Genomic DNA, 12,574 nt, shown 5'->3' with positions numbered 1-12,574 from the left:
ACTCCTCTTGAGAGGGTCCTGAAGATCCTGAAAGGCCCTGGAAGAGGGACAAGATCCCCTCCTGTGCTGGGGCCTCCCCGAGCCGGGAACTCTCCCGTTCCTGCACTCGGGGGAGCCCCGAACGACGGCGGCTCCTGGGCTGAGCCCCCCTCAGCCGGGGCTGCGGGGGGAACTGGGGGGGCTGGGACGGGGCTTGGGGCTCCTGGGGTGAACTGGGGGACCCTCAGTGCTCCCACCTCCCCCTGTTCCCCTGTCCCGCCCCGTTCCCATTGTTCCCCCAAAGCTCCGCTGCCCCCAGCTCGGTTTGGGGGGGACCCAGCCCTTTCCCATCGTGTCCCGGCCCGGCCCCGCTCACCCGAGGGCTCCGAACCACGCCCAGGGACAGAGGAGGGACAGAGCAGGAGGAAGAGGAGGAGCAGCAGGAGGAAGAGCTGGAGCAGGCAGAGGAGGCTCCACCTGCGCTCCCCGCTCTCTGCATCTGCAGCTCCTTCGGGACCATCGCCCCCCATCCCGCAGGTGCCCGGGGAGGGGGAGCTCGCCCCAAATACCCCGGGGCTCCCTGGCTTTGGGGTTTTTGGGGGGGATGTTTGGGGATGGCAGGGCTCCAGAGCCGAGCCGCAGATGCCCCTCGGGGGCACCCCGGGGGTCCCCGGGAGGTGTTTTTGGGGGGTCCCGGTGGCGGTGGCGGCAGAGCCCCGGCAAAGGGGCCGGGGGGATGCGGGTCCGGCATGGCCGGGAAAGGGGTTCGGGGCTCCCGGTGCCGGCAGTGGCTGCTCCCAGCATTGCCCAGTTGCTCACCCCGTGTGGCTCCAGTTTCCTCTGCACCCCACGATAAGCCAAATCACTCCCAGTCATGCCCTATTAGAGTATAATTTGTCTCCATTTTATCCCATTTTTCCACATTTTTATCCAATTTTCCCCTTTTTTATCCCATTTCCCCCCATTTTTGCTCTATTTTCCTAATTTTTATCCTATTTTCATATAGTTTTCGTCATTTTTATCCTAATTTTTATTTTTCACCAACTTTTCCCTCATATTTTTCCTTTTTCCTCCATTTCTGCCTTTTTTATCTCATTTTTCCTCCGTTTTCTCCATTTTTTCCTGATTTTTTTCCTATTTTTCCTCCGTTCTTATTCAATTTTTTCCGCCATGTTTTCCTATTTTCCCCCAATTTTTTTCCATTTTTAATCTATTTTTTTCCCCATTTCCCCATTTTACGCTATTTTTGCTCCATTTTTCCCTAGTTTTTCCCCTCCTCTCTCCTGTTCTCTCCTGTTTTCCCCATTTTCTTCCATTTTTCTACCATTTTTGCCTCATTTTTACCATTTTTATTCCCATTTTTACCCCAGTTTTCCCCATTTTTTCCCGATTTTTATCCTGGTTTTATCTCATTTTTCCACAAATTTATCCCTATTTTCTTCCATTTCTTTCTCCCATGTTTCCCAATTTTTCCTCCATTTCCATCCCATTTTTTCCCTATTTTTTTTTCAGTTTTGGCTCCATTTTCCCCCATTTTTTTTCCCGTTTTTCTCTTTCCCCCCTTTTTTTCTAGTTTTCCCCAACTTTTCCCCATTCTTCTTCAATTTCTATCTTATTTTTCCCCATTTCCCATTATCTTCGCCATTTAATTATCTCAAAAATTGAAATTTGGGGGGAAAAATATAAATTTTGGTGGGGAAAAAAGGGTGCTTTGGGGGCAAAACTCCATGAATTTGAATCACAGCTTTCCTGTGATTTTTCCATGATTTCCCCATGATTTCCCGCCAGAAAGAGGCATGTGATTCATCTGAACATTCTGGAAGCTGGAAGAGGACCAGGCCATCAACCTTCCCAAAAATCTTGACCAGTTCATCCGCAATTCCACCTTTCCCCACTCCCCGGATTCCCAGGTCTGGAAATTCTTCTACGACCTCCCAGGTAGGCAATTCCCAAAATTCCATGGAAAAATGGGATAGGGGGATTTCATCCAGTTTTTTTTTCCTGATTTTCCCCATTATTTTCCCCAATTTTTTTCTCTCTTTTTCTTTTTTTTTCTTAATTTTCCTGATTTTTCCGTCATTTTTCCCTGGATTTTTCCCAGTTTTTTCCCCATTTTTTTCCTGACTTTTTTTCCCTGATTTTTCCCTATTCCCAAAACTTTTTCTTTTCCACAACTTTTTCTTAAATTTTTCTTAAATTTTTCTGGCTTTTCCCATTTTTTCCCAATTTTTTCCCCTGATTTTCCCATTTTTTTTCCTGATTTTCCCCCAATTTTTTTCATTGTTTTTTCTGATTCCTTTCCCTGATTTTTTCCAGGTTTTATTCCCTTTTTCTTATTTTTTTCTCATTTTTCACAATTTTTTTCACATATTTTTCAAACTATTTTTCCTGATTTTTCCCTCTGATTTGTCGAAATGTTTCCCCTTTTTTTCCTAATTTTTCCTGATTTTTTCCTGTTTGTTTCCTTGATATTTCCTAGTTTTTTCCCCAATTTTTCCCCCATTTTTCCAGTTTTTTCCCCACTTTCTTGTCCTCAGTTTTTATTTATTTTTTTCCTTGATTTTTCACTTTTTTTTTCTCAGTCTTCTTCCTCTTTCTTTTCCTGATTTTTCAGTTTTTTTCCCAAATTTTTTCCTAAATTTTTTTCTTGATTTTCCCCCTCTTTTTCCTGATTTTTCTCTCTTCTTTTTGCAATTTCTTCCTGGTTATTCCCCAATTTTTTTCATAATTTGTCCCTGATTTTTCTCTGTATTTCTTAATTGTTTTACCGTTTTTTCCTGATTTTTTCCAGGTTTCTTCCCTCTCTTTTCTCGATTTTACCCAATATTTGCTCAATATTTTTCTAGATTTTCCCCATTATTCCCTGATTTTTCCTAACTTTTTTCCTGATTTTTTTTTATGATTTCTTTTTCATGATTTTTTTATTTTTCTGATTTTTTTTTTCAATCTTTTCCCATTTTTTTTCTTAAGCTTTTCCTTGATTTTTGTGCTTTTTCCTGTTTTAATCCCATTTTTTCCCCTGATTTTTCCCTTTTCCTTTCCCTAATCTTTCTGGTTTTCCCCAATTCTTTCCTGTTTTTTTTCATTATTTTTTTCTGATTTTTCCAGATTTTTTTATCCTTTTCCTGTTTGTTTCCCTGATTTTACACTGATTTTTTTTTCCCCCACATTTTTTCTCTGATTTTTTCCCAATTATTTTCCTTATTTTTTTGCAATTTTTTCTCAAATATTTCTGGGTTTTCCTTCATTTTTCCAACATTTTTCCTAATTTTTTCCTGATTTTTCCTGATTTTTCCCAGGGTCTTTTCAGCTTTCTTTTCCTGATATTTTCCCTGATTTCTCACAATTTTTCACAATTTTTTTCATGTATTTCCCATTTTTTCCTGATTCTTCTCTCTTCCTTTCCCAAATAGTTTCTAGCTTTTTCCCAATTTCTTCTCAAATTTCCCTAGTTTTTGCCTGATTTTTCCTGGTTTTTTTTCCTATTACTTTCCAGATTTTATTCCTCTTTCTTTTCTGGATTTTCCCCAATTTTTCCAAGTCCTTTCCCAGTTTTTTTCCTGATTTCTCCAATATTCTTTCCAATTTTCCCTGGTTTTTCATGATTTTTCCTTCTTTTCTTATTTTTCTGATTTTTTCCCCATTTTTTCTGATTTTTCCTGATTTTTCCTGATTTTTCCTGATTTTTCCCAGATTTTTTCCACTTTCTTTTCCTGATTTTTCCCCCATTTTCCCCCTTTTTTTCCTTGAGTTTTCTCTTTTTTCCCCCCCAATTTTTCCTAGTTTTCCCCAATTTTTTGTCAAATTTGCCCCTGTATTTCCCAAATTTTTCCCAATTTTTTCCTGATTTTTCCCTGATTTTTTTTGGATTTTACCCTGATATTTTTCTGGTTTTTCCCTGATTTTTCCCTTTCATTTTCCTTGAATTTATCCTGCTTTTTTTCCCTTTTTTTCCTCAATTTTTGAGTTTCCTTCACACTCCCAGTATCATCCCAGTAACACCCAATCTGATCCCAGTCACTCCCAGTCTGATCCCAGTCACTCCCAGTCTAATCCCAGTCACTCCCAGGATGAGGCCAGTGGCCCCCAGTTGCTCCCTGGCAGTGCCACTGTGACCCCAGTAGCCTCCAGTGGGATCCCTGGGACTCCCTGTCTCTCCCAGTATATCCCAGTCAGCCCCAGCACGCTCCCAGTCATTCCCAGCTCCTCCCAGTTGCTCTCAGCATGATCCCAGTTGTTCCCAGCCACTCCCAGTCAATCCCAGTGTGATTCCTGTCACCCTCAGTGGGATCCCAGTCTCAGCCAGCAGGGACCCAGCTGCTCTCACTGTGATCCCAGTATGATCCCAGTTGAGTGTGATCCCAGAATAGTTGCAATTCTTCCCAGTTCCTCCTGGTATGATCCCAGTTGTCCCTGGAATAGTCCCAGTCCATCTCAGCACAGTCCCACTCACTCCCTGTTTCTCCCAGTGTGGTTCCAGCTGTTCCCAGTATGGTCACAGACACTCCCAGTATATCCCAGTTGCCCTCAGCATGCTTGTGCTCATTCCCAAGGATTCCCAGTTGCCCCAGTAGGGTTCCAGTTACGCCAGTCCAAACCAGTCCCTGCTGCCACTCCTGGGATCCCCCAGCCCTCTCTGTGTTCCCCCCTCCCACATCTCCCCAGAGGAGCCCCAAGGGCTGGCAGTCCCCAGCCAGGGTCCCCAGCCAGCCCCAGGTTGGATCTGCAGCCCCCAATTTTCCCAGTTTCCCTCTCCTTTTCCCCGGGCCGGGCTCCCCCCGTCCCCAGCGGGTGGGAGCAGCGGAGAGCCCCTGAACACTAAAGGGGACAGACCAGAGATGGGGAACTCTTGGGAGGCATTTTCAGGGCTGAATCTTGATGTTTTGGAGGTTTTTATGGATGGCTGGTGACTTCTAGAGATGAACTTGGGCAGGAGGAACACCCTAACCCAATGTGCTTGTGAATTGTATTTTTCCCCAAACCAGGATTTCCCGTTCCCAAACTTTGGCTGGATGGAGAAGGAGGCTGTGAGGAAGAGGAAGATGCCCCAGGACACCCAGGCAGGTGAGGCGGAAGTCAGTGCCCCTTTCCCCCTCTCTCCTGCTCCATCTCCCAGCCCAGCCTGGCCCCCGGCTGCAGGACAACCCCGCTGCCGACGCCGTCCTGCCGGGGACGCACTGGGGGGATCTCCTTCCCCTTCCCTCTGGCACGGAGGCAAATCCCATCCTCTCCTTGTCCTTCCTCCCCCAGACAAGGAGCTGAGGATGGAGACCAGGGAGGAAAAATCCCCACGGCAGAACCTCATGGAAGGGGCTGATTTGAGCAGCTCCACAGTGCAGGAATCCAACAGGGAGGAAAAGCCCCAGAGATCCCGCAGGAGGAGGGGCTCCAAACCCATCCCAGGGTGCTCTGAGGAGGAAAGACCCACCCTGTGCCGGGAAGGCGGCCAGAGATCCAGCCAGGGCTCTGAGCTGGTGGTCCATGAGCAGCTTCAGGATGGGGAGAAGCCCTACAAGTGCTTGGAGTGTGGGAAGAGCTTCAGCCAGAGGAAAACCCTCGTCCGCCACCAGATGATCCACACTGGGGAATGGGCCTACAAGTGTGGGCAATGTGGGAAGGGCTTCAGCTGCAGTTCCGAACTCATCATCCACCAGCGCATCCACACTGGGGAGAGGCCCTACGAGTGTCCCCAGTGTGGGAAGAGGTTTCAGACCAGCTCCACTCTCCTCAGGCACCAGCGGATTCACACGGATGAGAGGCCCTTCTGCTGCCCTGACTGTGGGGAGGGCTTCAAGCACAACTCCCACCTTATCAACCACCGGCGCATCCACACTGGGGAGAGGCCCTATGAGTGTGGGGAATGTGGGAAGAGCTTCAGCCAGAGCTCCAGCCTGATCTGCCACCAGAAGATCCACACCAGGGAACAGCCCTATGAGTGCGGGGAATGTGGGATGACCTTCAGCCGGAGGTCCCAGCTGACCATCCACCAGATGATCCACACTGGGGAGAGGCCCTATGAGTGTGGGGAGTGTGGGAAGAGGTTTCACAGTAGTTCCAATCTCCTCCTGCACCAGCGGAGTCACACGGATGAGAGGCCCTTCCGCTGCCCTGACTGTGGGGAGGGCTTCAAGCACAACTCCCACCTCATCAGGCACCGGCGCATCCACACTGGGGAGAGGCCCTACGAGTGTCCCCAGTGTGGGAAGAGCTTCACCCAGAGCTCTCACTTGGCCAGACACCAACAGAGGCACCGGTAAGGGAAGCCCTGCGAGTGCCCCAAGTGCAGGAAGAGATTTGTGCACTGCCCCAGCTCCATCCCCCATCAGAGGACCCACGTTGGGCAGAGCTCTGATGACCCACGTTCCCAGTGATCTGTGTTGGCAACACACTGGGCTGGTGGTCATTCTGGTTTGGTTCTATCTTTTGATTCATTTTCATCCCTTTAAAACAGACAAAATTGGAATAAATGTCTACAAACTCATCAAAGGCATCTAAAACCTCACATTTATTAATGCTTCAAGGGAATCTGGGAGATACTTGGGAGTATTCAGGGGTTGTGGGGTTATTTGGTGGAGTTGTCTCCATTTCTTGGCACTCAAGGAGACGAGAGGGTTCGATCTGTCACCTCAAAACCGCTCAGTCCCACTGAAATCTACTCAATCCCACCCCAAATGACTGGATTCCACAGCCCCTCAGGGTGTGTTGCCTTAAATTTTAGCTTTCATATCTTTCATGTTATGCACTGCCTAGGTTTGTAGTTTTGAACTTCACATTAGGTGTCACTGAGCTCTCTTCACAGAGTAGGTAGTGTAGGTTTTCCAAGCAAGGCAAACACCCCAATTCAGGAGCCAGCACCGTGGCCTCCCCCCATGGCCACCCGGCCAATCTACCCACAAGACATGTGATGGATGGCGAAGCAATGGCGTTTATTGCAGGAGAATTTGACCTTTTATAACCTAGGGTCATTGTGTTACTCCCATCTGCTTACGTTACACTTGAGTGCTATTTGCTAATTACAGAAGGTTTTACTATCCTAACAGAGAGGGGTTTTTGCTAACTTTCCGTTACATCCCGAAATCTTCAGATCGCCAGGCCTTAAACTACAACAGGTAGACAAAACAATTCCTTTTCTAGCTTGATACCAAGGACAGTCGTTACAAGTTCCAAGCCCAAAAGCATAAACAAGGGTGGACTGAAGAGAGAAAACAAGAAGGATGGGACTTCATCATCTGAAGCTGTAACTGGACAATGAACCCAAATATGCAGATGGACCTAAACTTCTAAAAATGTGAGACCTTGTGATCAGTTGTTCATTTTTGTGACCATTTTTGGTCCATCCTGGGTGTAGCCCTGGCTACAAGTACAGGTTCTTGTACTGCCCAAGGTGTATCCTTTAAGGCCTTTTAAGAAACTTTATTCTTAACTCTGTCCAGCCTCTGTTCTAGGTCAGCCTTCTGAAGGCATCAGGTGGAATGGGGTTGGAAGGGGATTGGGTGAAGTGGGATGCAAATCAGGAGGGGTGAGATGGGCATTGGGTGGGGCAGGATGGGTGGGATGGAGTTTGGGAGGTGTGAAATGGGGGAAATAGGGCTTGGGAAGGGGATCTTGATGTCCAGCAGGGATGGGATGGGTTGGGGTTTGGATTGGGGAGGTGGGGTGGGGTCTGCAATGAGACAGCCAAAGTTTGGGGATGATGAATGGAGGGGAAGCCCGTTAGTGAGTTTTGGATATTTGGATATTCCCAACGAGATTTTAAGGTATCTCACATTTCTAAGGAGGTTTTGGGGCACTCCCCAGCTCTTGGGGTGTTCCTGAGAGCAGCTCCATGGAGCCCCATTGCCAGGGCTGGTTGCCATGGGCACAAGCTCAGAGCTGTAGCCAGAGTGCGTTGCCTCAGCGCTGGAGAGCAGAGAAATGATGAATGGCCCCAGACATCTCCAGGGTGTGTTTGGGGGCAGAGCAAGTTCTGCCTGTGTGGGGCGGTCACTGCCCCAGCCCAGCCACTGCAGCCTCTGCTCCAGCCCCAAAGTGGCTGCCAAGCCCCTGGCACCCCAAAAACCCCAGCTGGGAGAGGGAGCAGAGCAGGTGAGGCTGTGACACGGGTGTGACACTGACATGTGCCACGGCCCTGGAGCTCTCAGCAGCTGAGATGGTGCTGGATCCAAGGCTGACTGTGGATCTCTGTCCCTCTCTCGCTTCTCCTGACTTCCAGTTTTCAAAATCTGGATAGCTTGAAGTTGGATGGGTTGGGCGAGTTGGCTCAGTCTGTGCTTAGTAAAGTGATTTCCTCTAATTGCATGCAGATTTATGATTTCCCGAGTACCTCACTCTCTAAAGTTTGCAGCTGAAAGTTTGTTCCCATCCTCCTGAGAAGTTTGTTTTCTCCCATGCACTGCCCGAGGGGATGGAGGTACCTCAGGTCCCTTTCCAGCAGGGCCCGAGCGAGCTTGGGGCACAGCACAGGAACTGCAATGCTGAGCCAGGCCTGGCTGGGTTGGAGGAAGCAGAAAGGCCAAGCCCTGAGCCCAGGCCTGGCCCAGCAGGGCCTGTCCCTCACGGGTGGCTCGGGGCTCTTTGTGGGGCAGTGGGATGTGAGGGGCAGCAAGGACAAATGCCATAAACCTGTGAGCCCTGCCAGCCTCCTCAGGGAGGGCCAAGGGAGGAGCAAAGACCTTCCTGGGGCTGTGCTCTGGGCCAGGAGGGATTGTGCCAGTGGAGCTGACCCTAAATTTCTTCTCCCAGGCAGCTTTAGGACATGGAACATGAAGAAGCCAGAGCCAACTCTCAGCTTTCCACAGTCCTCCAGTAGAATCCTGTGTGGGGAGCAGCCTGGGAGCAGGGTTTGTGTGTCAGGGGAGGGGAATTCAGAGCCCTTTTCTCCCCCATGGGCTGAGGATCTGCATTTTCAATGGCCCTGCAGCTGCCAAAGGGGCCTTTTTCACCCAGCTGAGAACAGTTCTGCTGATAGCCTGTCCTAAACCTGATTTTTCCTGCAAATGTGCCGATGAAGCCTCGTTTTTTACAGCCCCAGGTCTTGTGCGCATGCAGGTGTGACAACTGAAGGATGGAAAGGATCTGCTGGGAGGAGTCCCCTTTATCTTGTTTCTTTGGTGGTTTTAATTTTATTTTTTTTTTTAATTGATTCCTGCTGGCAGCTGTGTGCAGAGCTCTGTAAGTGTGTGTGACACTTGTCTGTGGCACTGTGGGGGTGGCCAAGGGCACCTTCCCCGAGCTGTGTGCAGAGGAATCCACAGCAGCCCAGGCCGGGGGTGCTCAGTGGCCGCTCAGTTCCGCTGACTGGACGCGGCTCTGGCCGCTTCCCTTGGAGCGTCTCCAGGGAGGGAACGCTGGGGCTGCTGGCCCGGCTGTGCTGTCACTGCCAGGGGAACGCTGGGGCTGCTGGCCCGGCTGTGCTGTCACTGCCAGGGGAACGCTGGGGCTGCTGGCCCGGCTGTGCTGTCACTGCCAGGGGAACGCTGGGGCTGCTGGCCCGGCTGTGCTGTCACTGCCAGGGGAACGCTGGGGCTGCTGGCCCGGCTGTGCTGTCACTGCCAGGGGAACGCTGGGGCTGCTGGCCCGGCTGTGCTGTCACTGCCAGGGGAACGCTGGGGCTGCTGGCCCGGCTGTGCTGTCACTGCCAGGGGAACGCTGGGGCTGCCCCGCTCCTGCCCCACCCCATCAGCTCTGCCAGCGCCTCCAGAGGACACAAAGGCTGAGCCCAAGGGTGAGAGTTGCACAAGGGGCTGAGCTGGCATCTGCGACCCATTGGGATCATGGAGTGCAGCCCCCGGCCCTGCACAGACACCCCAACAATCGCAGCCTGTGCATCCCTGGCAGCGCTGGCCAAAGGCTCCTGGAGCTGCGGCAGCCTCGGGGCCGTGCCCATTCCCTGGGGAGCCTGGGCACTGCCCCAGCCCCCTGTGCGGGAAGAAGCTTTTGCTCATCTCCAGCCCAGCCCTGCCCTGGCCCAGCTCCAGCCGTTCCCTCGGCTCCTGTCCCTGCTCACCTGGGCAGAGATCAGAGCTTGCCCACAGAAGCTGTGGCTGCCCCTGGATCCCTGGAAGTGTCCAAGGCCAGGTTGGACGGGGCTTGGAGCAGCCTGGGACAGTGGAAGGTGTCCCTGCCATGGCAGGGGGTGGAACGAGATGAACTTTAAGGTCTCTTCCAAGCCAAGGCATTCTGTGATTCTGTGATTTTGGGGGAGATGCTGAAGCTCTGGCTCAGCTTTATCTCAGCAAATGTCTGGAGCCAGCAGCAGCCATGGGTGGGATCATCTCCTCCTCCCTCTCGCTGTGGCTGTAACTCACCCAAGGGCAGTGTCATAAATGAAATTGAAATTTGGACAGCTAGGGCTATTGGGTTAACAGCAGTTTAATAACAAGAAAAAAAATGATACAATTTCGTGAACTGAATACAAGAAAACAATTTAATAAAAGAATACAATTTAGTGGATTGAATAGCAATTTGATATAGAAGGAATACGATTTAGTAAAAGAGTACAATTTAGTGAATATATTCATATATATATATATATACATATGTATATATATATGTATGAATAAATATGTGAATATAGCTTGCCAGTAATTATGATTAAAGCATAAGCAAAACTGACTGGGGTACGGAGAGGGCTTCTCAACCCCCTTACATATGAAATAAAGCAATTCAAACTAAACTTATATACTGTATACTTATACATATTCATTCATGTTTCCAGTAAGTCTCATCTTATTTCTGATTCTTTAATTTTACATCACAATTCTTCATGGTGCATGCTTCACTTGTTGCTAGGGGGTCTTCAGTCTTCTTTTGGTGGTCTTTTGACGAAGGCTTACACTCATCCTCGTTGTCCTCTGGATAACCTCACAGGCTGTGTGTGCATACTAAGTGTTGTGTTATGTAAGTGAGCATTGTGCTCCACTAATTAGTCTTATATTTTATAATTTTCAGGCCCTATACCTAAAGTCATTCCAACTTTATCCATCTCAAGGTCGATTTTGTCTTAGGATATTTCTTATCTCAAAACTACATTCTGTACCTTAATTTTAACATGTAACATCTGTAGAGGGGTACATCTGCCTTGTAACACCAATTCCCCTGATTGCTCCTAATAATAACTTTCCAAATAGTTACAATTTAGTTAGCATGAATCATTTCCATTTATTACAGGAGGGTGTGGAAACAGGAGCATTGTTTGGTGTGGCCTCCTCTCTGCCTTTGACACCTTTCAGTGCTTTGAGCCAGCCAAGAGCTTTCTCCAGGAGTGCAATGAAGCAGCTGTTGCTGCTCCCAGCTCTGGCTCTTCCCAGTCTCTGCCCCTGCCTGGTTTTGTCCCTCTTGCTGTGCCCTCTGTTCCCCCAGGGGGCTGCCCCAGGCTGAGGGATCAGATCCAGGCACTGCTGCTGCTCCCTGGGGACCAGCCCCAGTTTGGTTGTTGCTGTCAGTGCCAGCAGAAGCGGTGGCTGGAGCAGCGGGTGCTGACAGTGGCCCAAGGCCCGGGGCTGGAGGGGTCCCTGGGCTGGGGCTGGGAGGGAGCTGCCCCTTGTTCTCCCTCTGCCTCCCGCAGAGCTGGGCCGGGCACAAGTGGGGCAGCAGAGCCAACAGGGAGCCTGCGAGTCTCTTGCAGCCGTGCCTGCTCAGAGCTTGGCCTTGGAGCTTCAGGTGGGCAAAGGCAGCTGCTCTGCTCCCTCTGCGTGTGCCCGTGTTCAGCAGTGCTGCTCCATCAGTCTGTGCCCAGCAACGGGGAAAAGCCTCAGCCCTGCAGGGCCAGGAGCTGCCGGGCTCTGCCTGAGCAGCTCAGCCAGCGGGAAGGGAGCTGCTCCACACGGGAACCAGGAGCAAAGGACGTGCCTTTTCTAGGACATGTTTTCTGTAAAAAAACTAAAAACATAAAAAAACCCAAAAAAAACCCCCAAAACAAAACTAAAAAACCCACAAAAAAATATGAAAGATAAAAATTACCCTCAAATGTGTAGTGAAAAATCTTCTGTAACTCTGGAGTAAGAAAGAGGTAACGGATCTTTTGAAACAGAGAACTCAGCTTTGATTTTAGTTCCTTAGTTTGTACACGTGCTAGTGGAAAGGATCCATTAGCTGCCTTCCTTTACAGATTTGATGGATGTTTTCCAATATTAAGATATTTTACACTGCAGTTAAAGGAATAGGAAATTGAAATACATGTTCTTCATGACTGTGTCTTGAGTGTAAAAATTTTGCAGTTTCAAACTTGGACCTCAAGTGTTGCAAATGGAAGTGATAAATCCCAATGGACTGAGGGAATGCAGCTTTTCCTCTGGGATGTGCAGCACTCCAAGGACTTCCTCAGTGGGGCTGTGGCTGCTTGGAGCTTTGTCCTGTGCCACTCCGGGATGTCATGAAATGGGACTTCACCTGCCACCAGCCCAGGTCACGCTCTGCCACCCCAGCTCCTTGGACCTTGTGTCCCCAAAGAAGACACAAGGTGTTTCTGCTGCTCCACCTTTGCACAGATCCACAGAGAGCTGGGATTATCCCAAGTCTCGTGTCTCCACTGTGCCATATTCCGAAAGAACCAGCAGCCCATCCCGACGAATATGGTGAGTTATGTGAATGGTTG

The 12,574-nt window shown here is 49.5% G+C and overlaps 1 protein-coding gene across 1 annotated transcript; it reads left to right on the top strand.

The window, feature by feature from the left end:
* The first annotated feature begins 415 nt into the window (after window positions 1-415).
* Window positions 416-8,272, top strand: LOC147647179 (uncharacterized). The gene is made up of 4 exons (XM_086872577.1): window positions 416-516; window positions 1,768-1,917; window positions 4,965-5,043; window positions 5,230-8,272. Exons 3-4 carry the CDS (start codon window positions 4,992-4,994, stop codon window positions 6,234-6,236), a joined length of 1,059 nt encoding a protein of 352 aa, XP_086728703.1. The 5' UTR covers window positions 416-516; window positions 1,768-1,917; window positions 4,965-4,991; the 3' UTR covers window positions 6,237-8,272.
* Window positions 8,273-12,574: the final 4,302 nt, after the last annotated feature.

Source organism: Cyanistes caeruleus, unplaced genomic scaffold (assembly GCF_971803275.1).
Source record: "Cyanistes caeruleus unplaced genomic scaffold, bCyaCae1.hap1.1 HAP1_SCAFFOLD_65, whole genome shotgun sequence".
Lineage (NCBI taxonomy): Eukaryota > Metazoa > Chordata > Aves > Passeriformes > Paridae > Cyanistes > Cyanistes caeruleus.
The sequence above is the reverse complement of the archived record's forward strand: the minus strand, read 5'-3'. Positions and strand labels throughout refer to the sequence as shown.

Bases quoted from the DNA above. Each gene is read 5' to 3' on its own strand.
- LOC147647179 (XM_086872577.1), top strand. From the start codon at position 4,992: ATGGAGAAGGAGGCTGTGAGGAAGAGGAAGATGCCCCAGGACACCCAG. The intron at 5,044-5,229 runs GTGAGGCGGAAG...TTCCTCCCCCAG, and splicing joins GCCCCAGGACACCCAGGCAG to ACAAGGAGCTGAGGATGGAG.